The sequence below is a fragment of the Ischnura elegans genome, chromosome 10, assembly GCF_921293095.1.
Source record: "Ischnura elegans chromosome 10, ioIscEleg1.1, whole genome shotgun sequence".
NCBI lineage: Eukaryota > Metazoa > Arthropoda > Insecta > Odonata > Coenagrionidae > Ischnura > Ischnura elegans.
In genome coordinates this window covers 57,411,624-57,433,543 of record NC_060255.1, presented here as the reverse complement: position 1 = coordinate 57,433,543, position 21,920 = coordinate 57,411,624, and the positions used below count along the sequence as shown (strand labels likewise).

Sequence of the window (21,920 nt, the reverse complement as noted above, 5' to 3'; positions counted from 1 at the left end):
TGTACATTTTGACTTAGTTAAATGGGTGAGATAACTTAAATTTTATTAAAAAGACTTATTTCCTTGAGGAGCCGAAGGGCATTATTTAAATTGGTAGGACGGTCTTCCACTTATTATCCTCGATAAGAAAATTATATTTAGTTTCTTACATGATATTCTTCACTTAATTGCTTATTGCACATGTTCAGTAACATATCTGGCAGCTAGTAAGCAAAACTTTGCGCGTAATGGACTTCAGCTAGAGGTCACTGAAGTATTCACGGCGTATTTCGAATCTGTCACGTTAACGGCAGTGTCATTAACAATTGCCAAGAGAACTCAAAAACCTGGATAGCGTAGTTGTCAGCGCGGTGACCCAGAAAGCCTAAGATCCTTCGTTCGATCCCTGGTTCAGGGGAATTTTTTTCTCATGGCAATTCATGAAAATTTTACCGCCGTTCTCGAGGCAGGATTGAAATAATACGCATATTTCAATATTCCAAACAGCTAAAATATTAATTTCTAAAGATAAAATACTAACAGCATCTAATTTATACGTCTCGTAAATAGTTGATATAGCATAAATTTTATATTCATCTTATCTAAAACGGCAGTGTTCGTTGAAGTATGAATTGTATCCCCTCAGTGAAAGATTTGTAAGTACGTACGCAGTGGGTAATGTATCAAAATCTACCTACGATACCAATTAATTACACAATTCTATTCATTATCACGCAACAATATATACGCTAATAACCCCAGGCGTAAATGTAATGCAGTAGCTTTCCTAAAATTACTCCCCTTCGTGATTCATTAAAGAAAGCGTGTGACTTTGAATATATGAATGTAATATTCAAGGGAAAAGTAATCGAAGTCGAGAATAGCTAAGGAGCTAAATAGAATCCAGAAGGTGGCCGCTCCGATAAATGGGAAAATAAGAGACTAAATGGATCTGGGTAGAGGGGTAAGCCAAAGCCGCTGCCACTCATCTCCATGATCGATTGCTTAAGCTTGCATTCATTCTTTTCGAGAGAGAAAGTTTTAAGGTAATACATTCAATAGTGCAAATGACATACATTTTATTAGATGCAATCCATTAGCTTTCAGGGTAGGAGGTCAATAGGATCCAGCATCGATAGAATTTATCATCATCATTATAAGTCAACAAGCCTAGGATTGGTTTCGCTTAGTTCTCCAATTCGCTCTCTCATCCACTAGCCTTTACATAGCGACGCATTTCTTCTCATTTGCATCTTTTATGACTTGTTCTTGGCGTACAGAAGTTCTAGCGAGAAGATAAGCTGTCGAGAAAATCCATTGGATCGCAGGCAGTGGCAACATTCATTCTTTTCGAGAGAGCATTTTTAAGGTAATAAATTCAATAGTGCAAATGGTATAGCAAGGAAGATCGAGGGGGAAGGTCCTATGGGTCCGGACCACCCCCCGCTAAATAAAAAAACAATATTTTTCTTCATAAAAGAAAACAATATATTGAAAAATCATGAATTTACAAAAGATTTATTTGAAAAATGAAGTTTTTTCGATTATGAAAAGTGATATAATTAGTTTAAAACCCTCTACTTATTGTTAGTGACCTATTTTTCAAAAGTCTCCCCCCCCCCCCCGGTTACTTAGAACCCTACTTTTTTATTATCCGCCCTGGTTTTGGACCCTCCCCCTCTGAACCAAATTTCTGGCGACCCCACTGAATGCAGATAAAGTTATTGAAGAAATAAGAAAGCATAAAATGTCAAGATCGAGGGAAGAAAACTTACATATTAAACACAAGAAATAAAATAAGTCGCAAAGCGAGGAAAGCTAGAGAAATGTGGATGAAGAATAACGGCGAAGATAAGAAAAAAAACCCATCATGGGAAAAAGTAGAGGGTAAACAGGGTAGAGACGAACCACTTCTAGGAGCAGATGCAGTGGCGCCGACTTCATGGGGCCTGAGGAGCCCGAGTCCCATAAAAAATTCGTTATAGGTGTGAGGAAAAAATATGTCAGGCTTGTTGATTTTCCCCGCAGTGTCCAGATATCGAGATTCGAGTTAACAGGGTTCTAATGTTGATCATATGACTCTTCTAAAATGCTTAAAAAAACTTAAAACTCACTACTTTCACAAAATTTCCAGGGGCAAGATCCCCGGCTTGGGCACCAAATATTTTTTGTGATCCGGCATCCCTGAGCAGATAGCAATAAGCAATGTCGTTAAGAGCAAGGTGATCTCCTTATTGAAAATGAAGAAATATTTAATGGACGAAAGGAATATCTAGACGAGTTATACAACGGAAATACTCTGGCCCCGCATGTAATTGAAGTGGAAAGTGAAGTTAAAAGGAGAGCAGAGGTGCACTAATCTTAATATCCGAATTTGACGCCGTAATAAAGGACCTAAAGAAAGGAAGGTATATTAATGAAGTTTCTTGGATGTCCAATTAGAAGTCGGCCAAAGTATTTTTTTATTAAAAGCCTCTTTTTCTAGATAGCAATATATCAGCACTGGAAAAATAGCTGTGTTATTTCGGTGACTGTAGTTTTGGCTTGTTATTTCATTTATATGCGGAGTTGATGCATGCAATCTGTGCTTCAAACCCGTGTACGTCGAGGAAAAATGGTCGTAAATTTTTGATCGACGTATTTCTCGTTTAGTATGGGCGAGAGGTTTTTGAGTGGGAGTGATGGCATGACGTCAGACTTTGTTCTTCCTCATTCATTTCATAACGCACACTATCGTTGACGATTTCTTAGGCCACATACGTCATTGTTGAATCAAGGATTCGATTCTGGATATGAGGCCACATTTACCGTAGTCGTATGACGGTTATCTAACCACTGTCAGACCTTATATCATAACTGCATATTTCAGTCACTATAGTCTCTATCCAGATATCAGATGAAAATCAACAAAAAGAAGACTAATGTACAGTATGTAGCAAAGAGAGGAGGCTTGAGCAAACATTAAACAAGGAAAACAAAAGCATGAAGTGGTGAAAGAGTTTTTTTTTAACCCAAGAAGCCGAAAAATCGACGATGGACAAAGCAAGAAAGAAATAATCAGTAAGATAAGGTCAATATATTCAAGCTTTAATTGGTAGAAGTTACACATATTAAATAAATAAAAGATCGTAGTACTTTTCCACATTTTTTTTACTGCGCTCAACGTGTTTCGGCTCACAGAGCCATTATCTGGTACAAGAGTACCAGATGTACGTCTTGTACCAGATGATGGCTATGTGAGCCGAAACCCGTTATACGCAGTAAAAAAATTTTTTGGAAAAGTGCTACGATCTTTTATTTATTTAAATGTGTCAGTAGAATAGCCCAGGCGAAGAACGGTTTACCCTTACATGCATCACTATTTCCCAAGTACGCTTCCGCGGAGATTATGATGGTAGGCAGCGATTCTTCCGGGTTTTCTTCCGTGTCTATCCATTTTACTGGAAAATATTTCGCCAACGTTCCAGTAGGCTTCCTCAAGTCCACTGAAGTGTCGATGCACTACGTAACTATCAATATTTTGCAACCATATGGGAGAATATTTTTGACATTGGATTAAAATATTATTTTTTTGGGTACAGAAATACACGTCCTTTTAAAATTTAATCGCTATATTTTCAATATAATTCTGATGCCTCCAGTATGAAAAATAATTTTTCCACCTTCCGTCTGATTTTGCAGGTAATGGAGCTGGTCTCCATCTTTGGACCACTTATATATGCCGGTTGCTTCGCCGCCACGCTGTCGTCGGCGCTGGCGTCGCTAGTTTCGGCGCCAAAAGTGTTCCAGGCTTTGTGCTCGGACCGCCTCTATCCTGGACTTCACTGGTTCGCCAAGGGATACGGCCGCAGCAACGAGGCGTACAGATCTTACGCGCTGGCCTTCATCATCGCCCTCGCCTTCATACTCATCGGTGAGCCTAACGATCGAAAACGCTGTTATAGCTGTAAATTTAAAACAATAGAATTCTGGTTGCTACGCAACGAGCAGAGAGGCAGCAGTTGAGTCCGTCCGGGCACAGCAAACATGGCCAACTCCCATGTATTTTCGAGAGGAAAATGTAGAAAAATTCGATTGAAAAAATACTACTCTTTGGGACGAAAAATCTGTCGTCTTGGTATTTACCTTAGTTGGTATGTAACTTGGAAAATAATTTACTTGGTAAGTAACCCAAGTAACTTATATTCCAAGTTACTTGCCAAGTTGAGCCCCATTTAAGTGCACGGAATATCGCGTAACTTTGATTTATTTCACAGCTCACATATTTCGGATGAGGCAGCGACTTGGAAGATAAGTTACATGGTCCTCATCAAGATCTCCACATGAGCAATTTCTCGGCTCCAATAGCTTTTGTATAAGTGATTGAGATTATCTTTCAAGTATTCTACCGGTTAAGGTAGGTTTGCATGGAGCATATAAAAATTATGTTGTCTCGTAGTCCGTGCCGTTCTGTATTCGTGGATTCCCTCATCTTCCGCGTTTTTGCCGCGAGGATGTCAGAAGTTGACGACAGTTTCGCCGGGATTCCTGACCTTATCTCCTGAATTCCTTATACTTTGTTGCCCTCTTGCGCAGCAGCGAAAGAACGAGGACTGCATAGACGCAGCCGAAATATAGATATCGGCACTTCGAGACCTGGAGACCTCGATGAAATCCTGGCGAAACTGAAGTCAACCTCTGGTAACCAACACCCCGTAACCCTGATGATGGAGATGTTCACGAATTGAGGAGGGAAGATCCAAGAATCATTTATGAACTACTCCGGCCGTCTCCGTTGCCATTTTCTACTTCCCCCTGCAAAACGAAATACGGCCTATTCCCCTTCATTCCGTCTATAAATCCAGTTCTCCTCCTCCCCCTCCACCTGCTACCCATCCATCCCTCTTGCATTGTTTTTAGCATTCCATCCACACTCAGTACTCGCTCAAACCCTCCAAATCCAAACCCCCTCTCTTTCCCGCATCTCATCTAAAATCTTATAGGTATGGTATTTTGAAGGAGGTGACCAACAGCTCAGGTCATTTGCGCCAAGAGGGAAGGGTATGGAAGGAAGGGTGGAGAGAAACCCTGAGTCGGTATTAGCCTGCTCTTAACGAAAGGCGCCAAGGGGACCACGGCTTAACGTCCCATCCGACGGACGGGGTGTTGTCCTTGAAATGTCCACACAACATTCAAGCAGGGATTGGGCAGTCTCTGAAAATTCTCTGCCACCGCCGGGATTTGAATCCGAGCCCACGGGGTGCGAAGCCAACACTCTAGCCACCACACTAACCCGATCCCCATCCAAAATCTTTCTTTCCTCGCCCACCATGAGTAGCACTTCGTCTATCCTCTTCCTATCCAATTTAAGGGTGGACCCTGGCGGATCTATGGAGGGGATCTAAGGGCAGATCTAAGGTTTAAACGAGGTAAATGTATTTGACACTGAATAATTTTTCTCAGTACTATTACCTACACCGGAAACACATCTGCCTCCGTTCACTCTTAAGAGGCTAAGGGGGCTATAGCCCCATCCCTTGGGTATACAATTTACACTAGATAGAATCGTAATTTTTCCAACCCCCACTACTGCTTGAATTTTTAACCCCACTTCGCCCCTCCTTACCCCTATCCCGGATACACCACTGAGGGTGGATCACAATATTTGGTGGAACTGTGCAGCAGGAAGCATTATCACAGGTGCGAAAATATTGTACGTTCCTCAAATCTTTTAATAGTCTCACAAAGGCTTCGGCACAATACACAACGTCATTCTCGAAGGTGAAAAATACTCATTTTGCGATAGTGTAGGCTGTTCGGGTGCTCCACCGGTTAATGTTCTCCACGGCTGCATCATCTCTTTTTTCACTCATTTTGCGAGCTTGTCTTCACATCACGCCACCTTCCCAAACGGCATAAATAAGCGTGAAAATAGGTATTTTCACCTGTAATAATGACATAGTGTAGAAACCTGGATCAGTCCTAATTAAATGATAATTGTGCTCACCTTGTGGAATTCCACTTATTTTAACACTAACTTTTACAATCCACTTCGGTCAAAGAAAAAAAAGTAATATATCTATTCAAAAAACTTAAGTATTTTTGATGGTTTGAGGCGTAACTTTGTGTAAGCGATTCATTATGAAAAATGAAAAAGAAGAAACTTCATCACCTGATGATGACGCCTTACGTTGAAACCATGGTCGTGTAAATGTTTGAATAAATATTTCATGCACAACTTTTCTTCTTTTTCATTTTTCATCAAATATTTTCTTTGACCACAGTGGATTATAAAAGTTGCTGTTATAATAATACTGGGTCAGACCACTAAAAAATTTATGGAGCATACAATGTTAAAGTATCTATGATTATGTTTCCTCTTCCTTCACGTCCACTTCACCTTTTCCAATCTTCTCCACACCCATGAGTAATATCACACTGCCCTCGTGTTTCATAATTCTCTTTTTCTTCTACAGCCGAACTGAATGCCATCGCTCCGCTCATCTCGAACTTCTTCCTTGCCTCTTATGCCCTCGTCAACTTCTGCACCTTCCACGCGACCTTAGCCAAGCCCATCGGATGGAGACCCACGTTCAGGGTAAGGAAATACAAAGTGTTAGTTACTAATCGATCAAGAGTAATCGGATTACTTGAAACGACTACTTTTACGGTAATTTGTACATTTAACGATTACTTTCAAAGGAATGTATTTTTGTAAAATGTTAGGTTTTCCCGGCGTATAGATTGATGAAAAATTTCTCGGGATTCCCACCGGGAATCAAACAAACAAAAACAATATCGGAGAAAAAAACTAATATTAAAACTATGATTGGAAAAATATTTGGAGATATTTTCAATAAATACCGGTATGCCTATTTTATATGATGTTATCCAGTTTGTCCGCACACAGCAATAATGGCACCAGGGATATGAACAAATAAATAAGTACCGTAAAAAGTACCATTAAGAGTAAACCCCTGAAGACGATGGCAGACTCAGCCATTGAAACGTTGGGAGAATTAACCCAATACCACACCCGGTGGGAATCCCGAGAAATTTTTCATCAATGTAATTTTTATTTCTAATTTACTCCTTACAGTGAAAAGGAATCCGTTACTTGCTCGTAATCGACGATTACTTTACTAATTTCACTGATTTAGCTAAGCTTAGAGATAACTTAGCATTCGTGAGTAGCACAATTTGCTTGTTTAACCTCAGCCACCCCTATAATGTAGGTTACTTATGATGGGTAAAACATATGGTTAGCACCACCTAACCGTAAGCCGTTTTGTCTTCGAAAGAAGATTAAATGTTAATTAAAAGTGGTGAATGAGCCCACTACAATCCAATTCAATGCCATTCTACAATCATTCAATGAACTTTATATAAAGTGGTGGACATCTTCCCACCAGATTAAGGGGGAGGACGCCCGCATTCCTACAATTTCAGGAAAAAAGGAAAATATTCCGATATTTAGAGTGGCTTTTCAATTAAAGTTTTTCTTTCGCCAGCTTAAAGTGTTAATACCTTAAGTTGGCCTGTTAATACCTGAGCCGCGAGCAAAGGAGGGGAGGAAAAGACCGGCAAAAAAATTTGTATGGGACCGACACAAGTAGCTAGAGGGTCCGTTCGCCCGTCCCTTTTCTTCCCCCCGACGAAGGCACCTAGCACCTCTAATAGAATTGAGAATTATTAACTTTTTTTACTTTCTCATAATATATAAATCTAAATAGCATATTTGTAAAGTACTAAAAAGGCTAAAAAGAATTATATAAAACACTAAGTGCTCCGATCATATATAACTTAATGGTCGAAAGTTATTTTTTAGCCGTTATACTGCAGTGGCGCAGCGAGGGGGGGTTTTGGGGGATAAAACCTCTCCCCCAGAGCTCAGATAAATTTTTAAATTTAATCATTTTACTTAATTGGATTGATATTACTAATAGAATAGTGTAAGGATTAATATTATATCCCTAAGAAAGCCCTAAAACTAACCATTTTGAACCATTGATCTTAAAATTCCGCAATTTATTAAAAGCTTATCCTGGTGGGTATTCCGTACCCCCACACATCCCGGTATTAGTTGCACCTAACCCCCCCCCCCACCCCCAGCCTTAACTCCTGGATGCACCCCTGTTATACTGTTGTTTTGTTGTAAATTTCGACCATTTCGTTATTTATGATCGGAGCACTTCCTGTTTTACATCATTCTTCTTAGCTTTTTTTAGTACTTTACAAATATGCTATTTAGATTGAGATATTATTATTACAGTATTCTACCGATTAAGGTAGGTTTCCATGGAGTACTAAAGAAGTGATCCGGGAGCCTCCCTTTCCTTCCAGCGCTACCTCCTTCAATTCACTGCCTACAAGGCCTAATCCCTTTCAATCTTTCTAAAAATCCTATTATTTTCCTTCCCCTCCCTCGTTTCCCCAACACTCTACCCTCTAACACCATTTTCAACATCCCCTTCCCGCTAAGTGAGATATTATGAGAAATTAAAAAAAGTTAATAATTCTATTAGAGGTGCTAGTTGCCTTCGTCGGAGGGAGGAAAGGGACGGGCGAACGGACCCGCCAGCTGCCTGTGTCGGTCCCATACAGTTTTTTTTTCTCGGTCCTTTCCTCCCCTCCTTTGCTCGTGGCTCAGGTACTTCGCGGGCCCGTGCGCCAACTTACGCTATACACACTATAAGTTTCTTCGCGTTTCCTACTGCGCTAGCTTAGGTAGGTTGGCATAGAGTGGCGCCGTTTTTTTTTACGCGCCAGGGGACGATTATAGCACGGCCGTGGCAAGCGGTCAGCTGCTAGACACGGGAAGATTAACATTCGCGGGCACTGTGCCGCCTGGCGCCGTCGGTGCAGTGCACAGGGTCAATGCGAGAGCTTAAAATGGACGGAGTGGCATAGATAAGAGGAACGTCCCGCGGGCAAGGAAAACTCACATAAAAAAGAATCGCATTGGGGAGGTCGGGTATATGGTCATACCAGCCGCATCGACACCTTTCTTGAGTCTTCGGAGCTCGATCTTCATCCCGTACGTTTGACTTTCCAGATAAGTAATCTCAATACAGTCCGGCCGCCGAGAGTTGTCCGATGACAGCTAGAAGGGGTAGGGGCAAGGTTGCCACGTAAGAAAGGGAAACTCCCACCTCACATGTAAACAAAAGGCTTCCCTTAACCCTTTTACTGCTACCGGACCTATTAATCGGCCCTCGCTGGTTGAGCGAAAACTGCCAGGGACCGATTTATCGGCCCGAATTATTTTACTTTTTAAAAATAATTGTGGCCTTTACAACGGCTCTAATTTATGTAAACCCCCATAATCTATCAATGGTTATAAGATGTAAACATATCTTAAGAATTGGGAAATAAATCTAGACATTTTAAATAAAATTAAGTATCTGAAAAATTTAATATCTGAAATGTTGCTAATTCCGGAAAAAAGCCTTGGCAGTCTTCGCACATCCCACCTGAAATGGTCTGGCAGTAAAAGGGTTAATATAGGAGTCAGAAGGGACAATGAGCGTGAAGGAGTCAAAGACAGAATTCCTTATGTATGATCTTAGGTTTTCCCGGCGTATCAGTTGCAGAAAAGTTTCTCGGGTTTTCCACCGGTTGATGTCGTCCATGTCTCCCGACGTTTCGATCCGCGACTTGCTGATCATCCTCAGGGGATCTTCCGAATGCCGTTCTTCAAAATAACCTCAACAAGCGTGAACCAATCAGGTTACACCTGAACTCGGATGGAGCGTATATGTACGGGAAAAAATTTTGAAGAACGACATTCGGAAGATCCCCTGAGGATGATCAGCAAGTCGCAGATCGAAACGTCGGGAGACATGGACGACATCAACCGGTGGAAAACCCGAGAAACTTTTCTGCAACAGAATTCCTTGTTTTGTTAATTCGAAGAAAGGGCTTTTTTGTGGTTCAGGCTTGTTTCTGTGTTTCATATGCATGTGATAACGTTCTATGACTAGGCGAGGGTGTGAGTTGCGTTTGGGGGACAGCGATTGGCTGCAAACCATATTGGCGTAGGGTTCTCCGCAGGATTTTCCGTTCTTTAGAACTGTCATCGGACAACTTTCGCCGGTTGGACTGTAGTATTGGCAGCGGCGTAGCAACGGGAGGGGTTTTCCAGGTTACAAACCCCCCCTTATGCGCCAAAAACGAGTAATATGGCCTCAATAAATGACATATACTTTATTTCGATAAATACTCGCAAGAAATTACTGTTTTTAAGTTCTAAAAATCACGTTTTCAGCATCAAAAATCCTCGAACTCTCCTTTTCCCAGAGTTTTTTTTCCATACACCCCGGAAGCGCTCCGAATCTCCGGTAAACCTCTCCCATTTCAAAATCTTGGCTACGCCTGGCTGAGTAATACCGTAGCGTTGTTCACTCATAATTTACCCTAAAATCACAATTCGTGAAATAATGACGTAGATGGAAGGGGAAGATGGGTTATTAAGAAAAAAATCTTCCTCATTCCGAAGTTCCCTTGCATTTTTACTCCTTGATTTTTCTTCACTTGATTCGTATGTTTGTTTCGTCGGTGGAAACTTGTAATTCATTTCTGACCCACTTCCCATTTTCGAGTCGGCTTGAAATTTTGCACACTTGCCTGCTTTTGATGATAACATATTCAGTGATCAGATATCTGAAATTTTGTGCCACTGTGCTCTAATTAATTAACGAAATCCCAATACTGAAATGCAGGTTTAAATTTTCTCGAGAGATGGCGTTAGTTATATGTTTGCCAGTTATTATGTCAACAGTTCTGGTTTAATCGATTACAATATTCGACACAAAATTTTTTTAAATGAAAGCTAAATAAAATTTACATTTTTTCTATTTAAAAATAGTGTAAAAGGTACTAAAATGTAAAAAAATATTAGCTTACAACTTACATAAAAATAATCGCAAAGGGGAGGTCAGATATATGTATAAATCGGAGGTCATACCTACATCATCGTATAAAATTTTAAATCTTATCAACCCAATTGCTACTATTTGAGTTACCAGATAAGTAAACTCACCAGGCTCACCAGTAATAGCGTCGTGCACTCATACCCGCAAGGTAAGTAGTCTTGCATGTTTCCACGATTTAACGAGGGCTATTCACAAAGTAAGGAACGTTTTGGAATAATGACAAAAATAAAAATATTAAAAATTTTTATCATATACATCTGAAAGAGCGAAAAAATACTACTTTTCGACATAATCACAAAAACAATTTGAAACACTTAGCATATCGGTGGACAAGCTTCGAAATTCCTTCGTCATGAAATTCTGTCACTTGCGATCTAAATCACTCAGTAACGCACATCCAGAGCTCGTCGTCGACTTCAAAGTGCTGTGCTGCTAGCCAGGACTTCATTTCTGGAGACAAGTAATAGTCGCTAGGTGCAAGATCGAGACTATAGCGCGGATAAGCGAAAACCTCCCATTTGAAGGCATTAAGGAGTTCTTGAGTGCGGTGCAAAGCTACCCCATCCGCTGACCTTTATGGTGGAATTTTTGGCACATATCTTGCACAAAATTTGAGGTGGCCAAGCCTTTGCGTGACAGTTTCAACCAACAAAGTCCGTGAAGCTTGAGGGAAACAAAGAGAAAGATCCGCCATTGTGAACTGGCTGTTTTCACGACCCTTTTCAACTTTGGTGACCAGTTCGTCAATCACACTGCACGGACGTCCGTTCGTCTCTTCGCTGTGAACGTTAGTTCGGACATTTTTAACCTAGGTCGTAATAAATTTTATAATCGAGGACAATTGCAAGTAGATATTTATTTCAAAATGGAAAAATTCCACTCGATTGCGCTTGAGTCCTCGAATTTGATTCATAGACGAAAACGCAATTCACGAAAAGAACTGCGTAAATGGACGGGGAAGATATAGTAACTCCAAAAAAATCTTCATTATTCAGCAGATCTCTTGAAATTTTACCCGAATTTTCTTATCTTGCCTTTTCTTACCTGACGACACAATATTCAATGATCAGACGTTTGAAATTTTGTTCCAATGTCCTCTTATTAATTAAATAAATTTCCATGTGGATAAATAGTTTTATATTTTCCCAATAGCTGGCAATTATTTTTATTTTCTTTGAGCGTCATATTTTTCCAAGCCTGACACAGGATTGTTAATTTTTCATGGGTTTATCGAAGTTTTAGGACCAGTCCACTGGACTGGTCCTAACTGACTGGTCGCTGACTGTGAATGCGGCCTGCGAGCGACCAGCTCGCCTTCAGGGGTGTGTCGCGCTGCTGTAGCTCGCGGAAAAGTATTGTATTCCTGGAAAACTGTTGAGCGGACGTTAAAATGGAGCGAATTTTGGGCCTATAGGACTGCAAAATCGTGCGTTACCCCTGAAAATGATGTTACTTCAAAAAATCGGGAAAATTTAATGTTATTGCATTTATGCTCCTTGAGCGACCTCTAAATGTTAAACAATTGAGCTGAAATTTTTAGGATATCCATTCTGGACCCCATAGCATATTTTAAGAGGTAGAAATCAAAAATCCGAGAAAAAATAAAAAATAAGCAACACCCTACAGTCCAGCTGTTAAGTTTAGGTTCCCGAAAAATTGATTATTTGGCATTTATAAAGCTGCTGTAATTAATAATAATTATGAAAAATGATAAAGATTCATAATAAATCACTTTCACAAAGTTACGCCTAAAACCATCAATTTCAATAATAATTAGGTATATGTTCCGTAAAAATGGGTTACTTTGATATTAAGGGTAGCTTAAGACAGTTCTAGGAGCTATCTTTGCACAGGGCCGAAATACTAATGATACAATACACTTATACATAGTAGGAATAGAAGGATCACTCCTTCTCTTCCTGCGATAATGGATTTCCACCAAGTTACGCCCGCTACTATTAATTTTATACAGAGTAAGCAAGAGGATGGTCGCTAAGGGTACTTGTTGGAAGCTTCTATTTGAATTCAATGTAACGGAACCAATGCCTCTACAATGTTACAGGTCATCATACCATCAAATTGCTTAAAGGCTAAACCAATCCTACCTTTGAATGCGAGAAGGGCGAAGACACTAAATAATATTTTTTTGTAATTTTTCTCAAATTTTTAGCCGAGAATTTTCTATATCAGTGTCAATTATAAAACTTATTCGGTGTTTTTAATAGTATCCAAATCTTCTTATATACGTATTTAATTTGTTTCTCAATAAATGTGACGATTAGATTTGTTAAAATGCTGTTAAAAGAAGCCCCACATTTGAGGCTGCTTTGATACTTGTTCTATAAAATATTCAAAATTGTGGGGTGAGGGTGTGCCTAGACTTGACTATAAATTTGACTAGCAAGGGATTTATTATTCTACAGGAACAAAAATAGATGGATTACAAGTTGAGACAAAAAATACTTGAAAAAAACATCTATAATTGTTCAAAATACGCGAAGAATATTTTGCTGTAGTTGAACAGCTCGTTTTTTCTCGAATATAATAGATACTGATACATTTCTCTTTAAATATCTTTCTCACAGTACTACAACATGTGGTTCAGTTTGGCTGGATTCGTCCTGTGTGTCGCCATCATGTTTCTAATGAGCTGGATAACGGCGGTCATCACCCTGTCTGGCCTCCTTGGACTATATCTCATGGTGATGTATAGAAGTCCTGGTAAGTCTACAGATAAATTTCACTAGCAGTGGCTTTTATGTAATTGCGAAACAGTGGCTTTGGTCACTAATATAAATGAATAACAAGAATCGAAAAAAAGCTGCGAATTTACCGTCAATAACGTGGTTTACGTGCGATACTATATCACCTCTCAAGAGAATCTAAAAAAAAAATATTAAATCAATTAATGCGATTATCCAAAAAAATGAAAATGGCAAATTTATCACAGCTGACCGAGCCTGTTTCGCCATTTTTTATAAAAGCGTAATAGTATTTGGAATTTAAATATTAAAAAATCAACAAATACAAAAGGTTTATTATATTATATTAAAGGGTTGAAGGTACGCTGTTTTCATTTTACAAATATTTTGCGAATAAAATATTTTAAGCTAACGCTGGAATTTCTTGTAGATTTTTAGTAATTCCTGCGTAAGATTCCGAACTAATATAATAAAATATAGAATGCGAAAAATACAAAAATACAACTTACTACTTAATGATTTTGATTAATGCACACGAACATCTTCCCTATGTGTTACAGCATCTCATACCAAATTGGCAAATCAATAGCTTTTAATAGGTACTTGGTAGTCCATGCATGTTAAATGACATTATTGACAGCATTACCTACTAAAAGTCATATCTATTAGTTTGAACGAGTAGTACATCTAATAAAACTTCGATACAGTTTTTTCCATGAAACGCATCGTAATTCAGGTTTCTAGGACGACTGGTTTTCATTTTTTATACGAGTGACTGCAGATTATTTGGCTTAAACTCACATATTTTACCAGCCTCTATCACAGTGTCGCGCGAGTTGACGCTAACGTGTTGTGCAAAAATGCGAAAAACCTTATTTAGCCATTTTGTTTCCCATGATAACAAAATTGAGTATTAATTTCTTGTGACCACCTTATTAACATATTATCGTATTAAATATTAATCTCTACTTTCTAGATGTAAATTGGGGATCTTCGACGCAAGCGCAGACCTACACATCCGCCATCAAATCCTTGCAGCGCCTCAACGAAGTCCGTGAGCACGTAAAGAACTACCGACCTCAAGTTCTGGTGCTAAGCGGCCGGCCCTCAACGAGACCGCCCCTCATGGACCTCGGACATCTACTCACTAGGAATGTCTCCCTTCTCGTGGCCGGAAACGTTGAACTGGTGAGTTCCGGGATCTAAAGATTTGATCGTGTGATCATTCTTCCTCATAGAATGGTCCTCCAAGATTGTTAGAACATTAATTGCGTAAGCTTGGTTTCGTTAGTAGTAGGACCCGCCCGCCTCTGTGACGGTGCGGGATTCCTCGTCCCTAGGCATGGGCAAAAAATACCGGTATTCGGTAGTACCGAGTACTATTTTTTTTCTACTTCGGTAGTACCGGCAAGTATTTTTTTAGCGGTACTAGAAATACCGGTACTTCGACGGCGCTGCCATCTTGTGCGTTATCAATCAACTACCTACCCAGCGTACCCAGCTACTTAAAAAATTGAGTGTTGATAATATATCAAGCGAAGTCGGCCATTTCCAAGGAGGTTGTAAATATACTATGTATTTAAAACTCCTTGGCCATTTCTAAGAAGTAAACATCAATTCACAACGGCTTTCAGCAAGAAGTGTTTATTTAATTAATGCCAAGGATATTTTTCAAGAAATCATAACAAGATACGAGAAAATGTAGATGCAGACTTATACAATAAGTGCACACCTTGTATTTAAGCACACTAAAAATAATACCATCTGTTTATTTTAATTTAAACTGAAGTTTTTTTTACATACAATCAATAAAGTGAACCACAAAAAGAAGACCAAATTAATTTTACTTCTTAATTATTAAGATGAGTCCTCCTTCCTTAGTTTCTTTCTTGTTTCTTCATTGCCTTTAAAAACTTCATCGCTATCACCCTTTGAGAATCTAGCCTCCATGTATTTTTCCGATAAATTTTCGTAAAAAAATCCAGTTAATGATTTTTTCAGTTTATTCTTTCTGTATGTTACGCTAATTTGCCGAAATACCGGATAATTAGGGTATGACAAGCATTAAATTTCAACTTTTTAACATATGTTATTAATTATGAAAGTACCGGTATTTTTTCGCCTATTCCGCGGAGAGTACTATTATTGCTTTTTAATACTCATCACAAAAATACCGGTACTTTTTTAAGTACCGCCCATGCCTACCGTCCCTTCCCTTCCTTCCCTATCCACTCCCAGGAGGCGTCGTCGGGCTCCTATCGCCGCGGCGCCTCCTTCCTTTCTCCTTCCCGTCCTCCCCCCTTCTGGGTGCAGAGGAGAAAAGCTCGCTCTTGCACTTTTCGAATTAGTTCGACTGCTTTCACCATTCACTACCGATTTGATCGATAGATTTTTCTTCCTCATAGGAAAATCTACTAAAATTGGTAGCATATTAATTGCGTAAGCTTGGTTTCGCTAATAGTAGGACCTGCCCGCCTTGTGACGGTGCAGGATTCCTCGTCCTTTCCCTCCCTTCCCCTGGAGGCGTCGTCGGGCTCTCATCGCGGCGGCGCCTCCTTTCCTTGCTCCTTCCCCTTCTGGTGGTAGAGGAGGAAAGCTAACGCTTACAGTCCCTGCCCCAGGAGTGTACCCCGCGAGCCCGTCCTAAGGGTTTCGTTCCACCTGCTTTCACCCTTCAATATCCGCCTTATGGAATAATTAGACCCTTTATCACGACGCAGGATATCTATCGGAGACTATGTGGAACTGTAGGTAAATAGTCTACTAACACCTTAACCCAGCCCCTGCCCCAGGAGTGTAACCTTGCGAGCCCGCCCTGGAGTCTCGTTTCCACTGGTGAGTTCCGGGATGGTATCGGGAGCCGTAACTATTATTGCATCGTAAATAGTTATAGGCAGTAAATAGTCTACTATCGCCTCAAAAAAGGTAGAACGCTGAGCTTTAAGCAGTTGTACGAAATTCTGCCGAAGCTCCATAGGGTCGCGTCATATATCATTGTAGAAATCGTCGTTTTGATAGAGTGCATTGCCGCGGTGCGTTTATCATATTTTTGTTTTTTTTTTGAGTAAGAGGAACAATATAAACATTTCCCTCCATGAAAAGTTTAGAAATATTTTTTACATATAGCATACGTGACTTCAATATTCATGCATTCTTCTTAACTACGGAAATTGAAATCTACCTTCAGCCATTTTAAAATCGAGGAAAGCGTAAAATTTAATGTCAAAAAGCTCTTTGTAATGCGACGACGTCGTCTATATAAAAAATACAATAAAATGCAAAAATCAAACATTTTGCCCGTGACGAGATGAAGGAGACGACCGTTTCGCCGGTTTCACAGTTTTTCGCGTGTTTTTCTTAACTCCTTAGACCGTAGAAGGTAAACGTTTCCGTTTAAACAATGTTAAATAATAATTTATTATTGTGGCCAAACACACAGTGAGTAAAATGATATAGGACACGACGCTAGGGAGCTGTGGCAGAATTTCGTACAAGTGCTTAAAGTTCAGAGTTCTACCTTTTTTGCGGCGACAGTAGACACAATCTTTTAACCTCCGAATGTTTTACACTTAATCAATTTGACCAATCTGGTTTTCAACATGGAGTGTATGAGATCTGATGCAGATGCGGACTAAAATACGTCGGGCAAACTAAAAGAGCCATCACCGTCTGACTGACCGAATACCGAAGGACTCTCAAAAATAAGCATTTTGAGCTATATGCAGTAGCAGAACATGCGTTCAATAATCCCGGACATAAGATCATAGCATCGTAAATAGTTATGGGCAGTAAATAGTCTAGACACTGTATCTTTTCACCTCCGAATTTTTTTACACTTAATCAATTTCACCAAACTGATTTTCAACATGAAGAAGTGTATTATATCCCATGCAGCTGCGGACTAAAATAAGTCGGGCAAACTGACCGTCCGTCCGACTGACCAAACACCGAAAACAGGGTTCCCATTCTAACTGAATTATAAAATTCACGGTTTTTTCCAGGTTTTCACGGTTTATATTTCGTCAAATTCACGGTCTGTTTTTTTATTTTAGGAATAAACATTGATCACGTAAAAATCACCAGCCGCACGTTTACTAAAAATTTAACAAACGCAATAAAGGCCGGCAATGCAAACGCAACAATGAAAGTGCTCTTTTTACGTCGCCTATCGTTGGCAAAATTTAGAGCCAGCTAAATGTTGTGAGTGAGAAAATGGAGGGTGGCGGGGAAGTGAAGAGGTGTCTGATTTTTCGCTAGGGTTAATGAGCACTTTGGTTAACGGTCTTCCAATCACAGGCTTAAGGAGTGTGTGACGTCATGGCACACGGACCAATATTTGCGCTTCGAATATGCGTATGCAGATAATTGCGTGGACAGTGTCTGCCAGTTACTGACCTTGAAACATTATCGACACATCGATTTTTCTTTTGAACGGTCAATTGTAGTTCTAAAATCAAGTTTGAGAGGATTTCAAGGTAGTATTACGAAATTCACGGCTTTCTCCAGGTTTTTTCACGGTAGACGAGATTCGCGGTTTTTAGGTTTTCACGGTTGAGTGGGATCCCGAGAAAGGCAAAAAATAAACATTTTGAGCAATCGGCAGTAGCATAACATGCGTTCAATAATCCCGGCCATAAGATCATGATTGAGGAATCAAAGGCCCTGGCCAAAGAACGATTTTATTTTCCCCGCATCATTCCTGAGGCTAATAAAGTATTTGTGTAAAATTGGCTGTGAGTTTTAATTTACAATGATTTACATGGGAAAGCAATTAACTCACCAGAGTGTTTCTGCACCCAGGACCCATTGTCGCACAAGGCCCGCAGCGCTGTGGTGAGGAGCGGCAACGCTTGGCTGCGGCGCCACAACATCCGTGCGTTCGTGGCCACCGTTGACGGGTGCGGAGGCGGTGGGTGCGGCGGTGGCGACGGCGGCAAGGGGCTGGATGTTGGGGCGCGGGCGCTGGTGCAGGCCACGGGTGTTGGCAAGATGCGGCCCAACGTGATGCTGGTCGGATACAAGGCAGACTGGCAGACGTGCCCACCACGCTCACTCAGACAGTACTTCGACGTCCTCCTGTGAGTACACGACATTTCTCAGTATTACTTTTAGTATTACCATTCACACTATTTCACACTCCCTAATCATTAATGTTAATTCCTTTATGAATTGTCCTTGAATAGCCACTCACATTAAAACGTGCCAGATTTCGAATACTTGGGATTGAAGATTGATTCATTTGGTTGAAGATATTTCAATGGGCTGAACTTATTACAAAACTTTGCCGAGAGCTGACATATGTCGCAGTGAAACTTAAAAATTCGAATCGTTTGATGCGTATGTGCAGTAGGAGAACTCTATATTTTTAACTTTTTTTAGCTCTCTGAATCGCTTAGTATATATGGTATAAAGGCAACATCAATATATGCGGTAAAAGGATATCCTACAAAAGAGGGTTAAAATTATGAATTAAGGGAAAGTTACAATATATTTTGATTCACGGTATAAAAGTACTTATTTTTATACCTAAATGCTCACTATACCATATTTTACTCGGTAAATACCATGAACCTGACCGCAATAACAGGTAGAATATGTTTTGAATAGAATTACTATCACTAGATGGCTACTCAAATACTCAACTAACACTCCATCACTTTTCCAGAATTTCTAGATTATTTTCGTATTTTGCCAGATATTTGATATGTATACTAATTTAACGGAATAGATATGCTTAAATGTCTCATGTCCTCAAAATTACTATCACACACTACTAAAATCAGAATATATAAAACAATCATAAGACCCGTACTGTTATATGGAAGTGAAACTTGGAAACTGGATAAAAAGGAAGAAAGAAAATTAATTGTTTTTGAAAATAAGATCCTTAGGAAAATATATGGACCAATCTCTGAAGGAGGAGAGTGGAGGAGAAAACACAATAGAGAATTAAGAGAGCTATACAAGGATCCAGATGTAGTGTGCGAGTTTAAATGTAGAAGAATTAGATGGGCTGGGCACATTTTGAGAAGAGAGGACACTAATCATTTAAAACAAGTTATAATGAGGAATCCTGAAGGAAGAAGGCCAAGAGGAAGACCAAGGCGAAGGTGGTGGGACCAAGTGAAGGTAGACCTGGAGCGATTAGGAGCGACCGAGGAGGACGCAGGAAATAGAGATAGATGGAAGAGGATTGTTGGTGCGGCCAAATATCTACTTAGATATGTATGGCCCTGGGAGTAAGTAAGTAAGTAAGTAAGATATGCTTAAATGAGAAAACTATGATATTCCTATTCAAATATTAAGCTTAATACAAACAAAGCAAACTTATGATGTAAAAACGAAATTATTACCACACACACGAAATCATTAGCTGAACTCAACACTGAGTTCATTTTTAAATCCTACCCAAATCCCTAAATCTTGGTATCTGTGGCACTTGTTAGTGGCGTGCTTGCCCAATAACTGTCCTCAACAGAGAAGTAAACCGACCGTCAACCAGCCGTGTCTAGATGAAAAGTTCTCGGGCTTTCCACCGGGTAGTAAAATCCTTCTCCGCCTGTCCATCGAAACGTCGGCGGAGAAGGATTTTATTACCCGGTGGAAGGCCCGAGAACTTTTCATCCAACACCTACGCCGGGAAACACCCGATTATATTTCAGCCGTGTCTAGCCGGCTGGGTCAAGGGGTTAAAACTCCTCCAAAAAATTCCTGGAATAACACCCATTGATACCCAGAGCTCGGATATACTAAAAAATTAATTTTACCTTATGGTCTTCCCTCATAAAAGATGACTAATAAGATACCAGGGGGGTTATTCCGTATTTCCGACTTTGGGCTCAGATTCGGATGTCGTCACAAAGTTTGCTAAATGCTGGCATTGTTTGGAAGCTAAGTATTTCTTTCCTGATATGTTATTTCGGCTGTTGACGGCAACTGCCACTTACTTACGTTGATAAAGATACATTTCATAATTTCTGCCAACACCATTAACGATGCATTGAACCTGGTAACTCCCAAATACTTAAAATTTTCAATAATTTCAAAGCTGCATCCCATAATTCTGCTCATAAATGTGTGGATATTTGCAGGATGGCTCTGGACCACCACTTGGGTTTGGCCGTGCTGAGAAACGGGGACTACCTGGACTACCGCAAGATACTGGACGACAATAACGAGTCAGCGGCCATCGAGGCCGCGGTCAGGAGTTCGACCCCCGCGCCGCCCACTCCGCAGGCCACTCCATCGGTGCCACGGCGCCGCAAGGTCACGGAGGAGGATGAGGAGGACAAGGGAGAAGAAGGGGATGTGGAGGAGGAAGGGGAGGAAGAGGAGGAGGAAGATGAAGAGGAGGAGAAGAAGGAAGAGGAACAGAGAAAGAAGGAAGCGACGCAACCAGTGACCAAGGGACACGAGGGAACAGGTAAGAGGGCCATTTTTATGAGGTAAACACTCCATCTGCATACTGCCCCGCAAGTGGCCTCAATAGGCGTGTGGCAGAGGGTGTTATTACTGTTTATTTATTTGTTCCAGAGGTATTACGAGGGATGTATAGAACACGTCATATTTCAAAAAAATATAATGACAACAATGAAAAGCCTGCAGTGAAACCTCTGTTTACGGACACCTCTGACTTAAGGATTGGATTCAATTCCCCGGCAGAAGGCTATGCATTTATATAAGGATAGAATGCCTAGTAGATTTATTCCCCTCACTTCCGGACACGGACACGTTTTAGGTACAATTTTACTCTTTTTACGGGCACAATCGACATGGGTTTTCTGAACGATCTCTAAAAAATTGAGTTTTTTTTTTTAATAAAAGGATTTCATTCGGATGGCTACACTATAATATTTGCAGGTAATATAAAGCGTAAAAATGAGGTTTTCTTCTGGTCACCTCCGACTTACGGACACTTCTAACTAACGGTCACATTTTCGAGGACTGTTTGAGTCAGTGAGAGGTTTCACGGTATTTACACCGAAATACACGAAACCTCAAGAGAATACAGTGAAATTCTCAGGAATAAGTCCTCGAATTTATAGAGAAATCTCTAAAGGAGAAAGTTATGTGATAGTCTTTTGAAGGGATTCAAAGTTAGCTCTTTTTAATATGGCATGGGATTGAATTATATAGTTTTATACTCATGACTATGGGATTCTGGGAACACAATTTAAAATTCTGTTGCATTATGTGCAAACACTCAGATCTCTAGTAGGACACGGGCCGTTAACAAATAAAAAGGTAATGCTCCAACGAAGTACCGCCAAGCTTTTATTAAAGTCATTTATTGTGCGGGGGGAAAAATATCCAACATCCATCCATT

The 21,920-nt window shown here is 40.1% G+C and overlaps 1 protein-coding gene across 1 annotated transcript in view; it reads left to right on the top strand.

Annotated features, from left to right (window-relative positions):
* The window catches only part of LOC124166885 (bumetanide-sensitive sodium-(potassium)-chloride cotransporter-like), a 126,446-nt gene that overhangs the window by 86,609 nt on the left and 17,917 nt on the right, over positions 1 to 21,920 (top strand). Inside the window, exons 8-13 of the mRNA XM_046544597.1 lie at positions 3,661 to 3,892; positions 6,435 to 6,556; positions 13,478 to 13,613; positions 14,571 to 14,782; positions 18,395 to 18,672; positions 20,686 to 21,017. Coding sequence (XP_046400553.1) covers positions 3,661 to 3,892; positions 6,435 to 6,556; positions 13,478 to 13,613; positions 14,571 to 14,782; positions 18,395 to 18,672; positions 20,686 to 21,017 — 1,312 coding nt within the window. The remainder of the gene's footprint in view (positions 1 to 3,660; positions 3,893 to 6,434; positions 6,557 to 13,477; positions 13,614 to 14,570; positions 14,783 to 18,394; positions 18,673 to 20,685; positions 21,018 to 21,920) is intronic.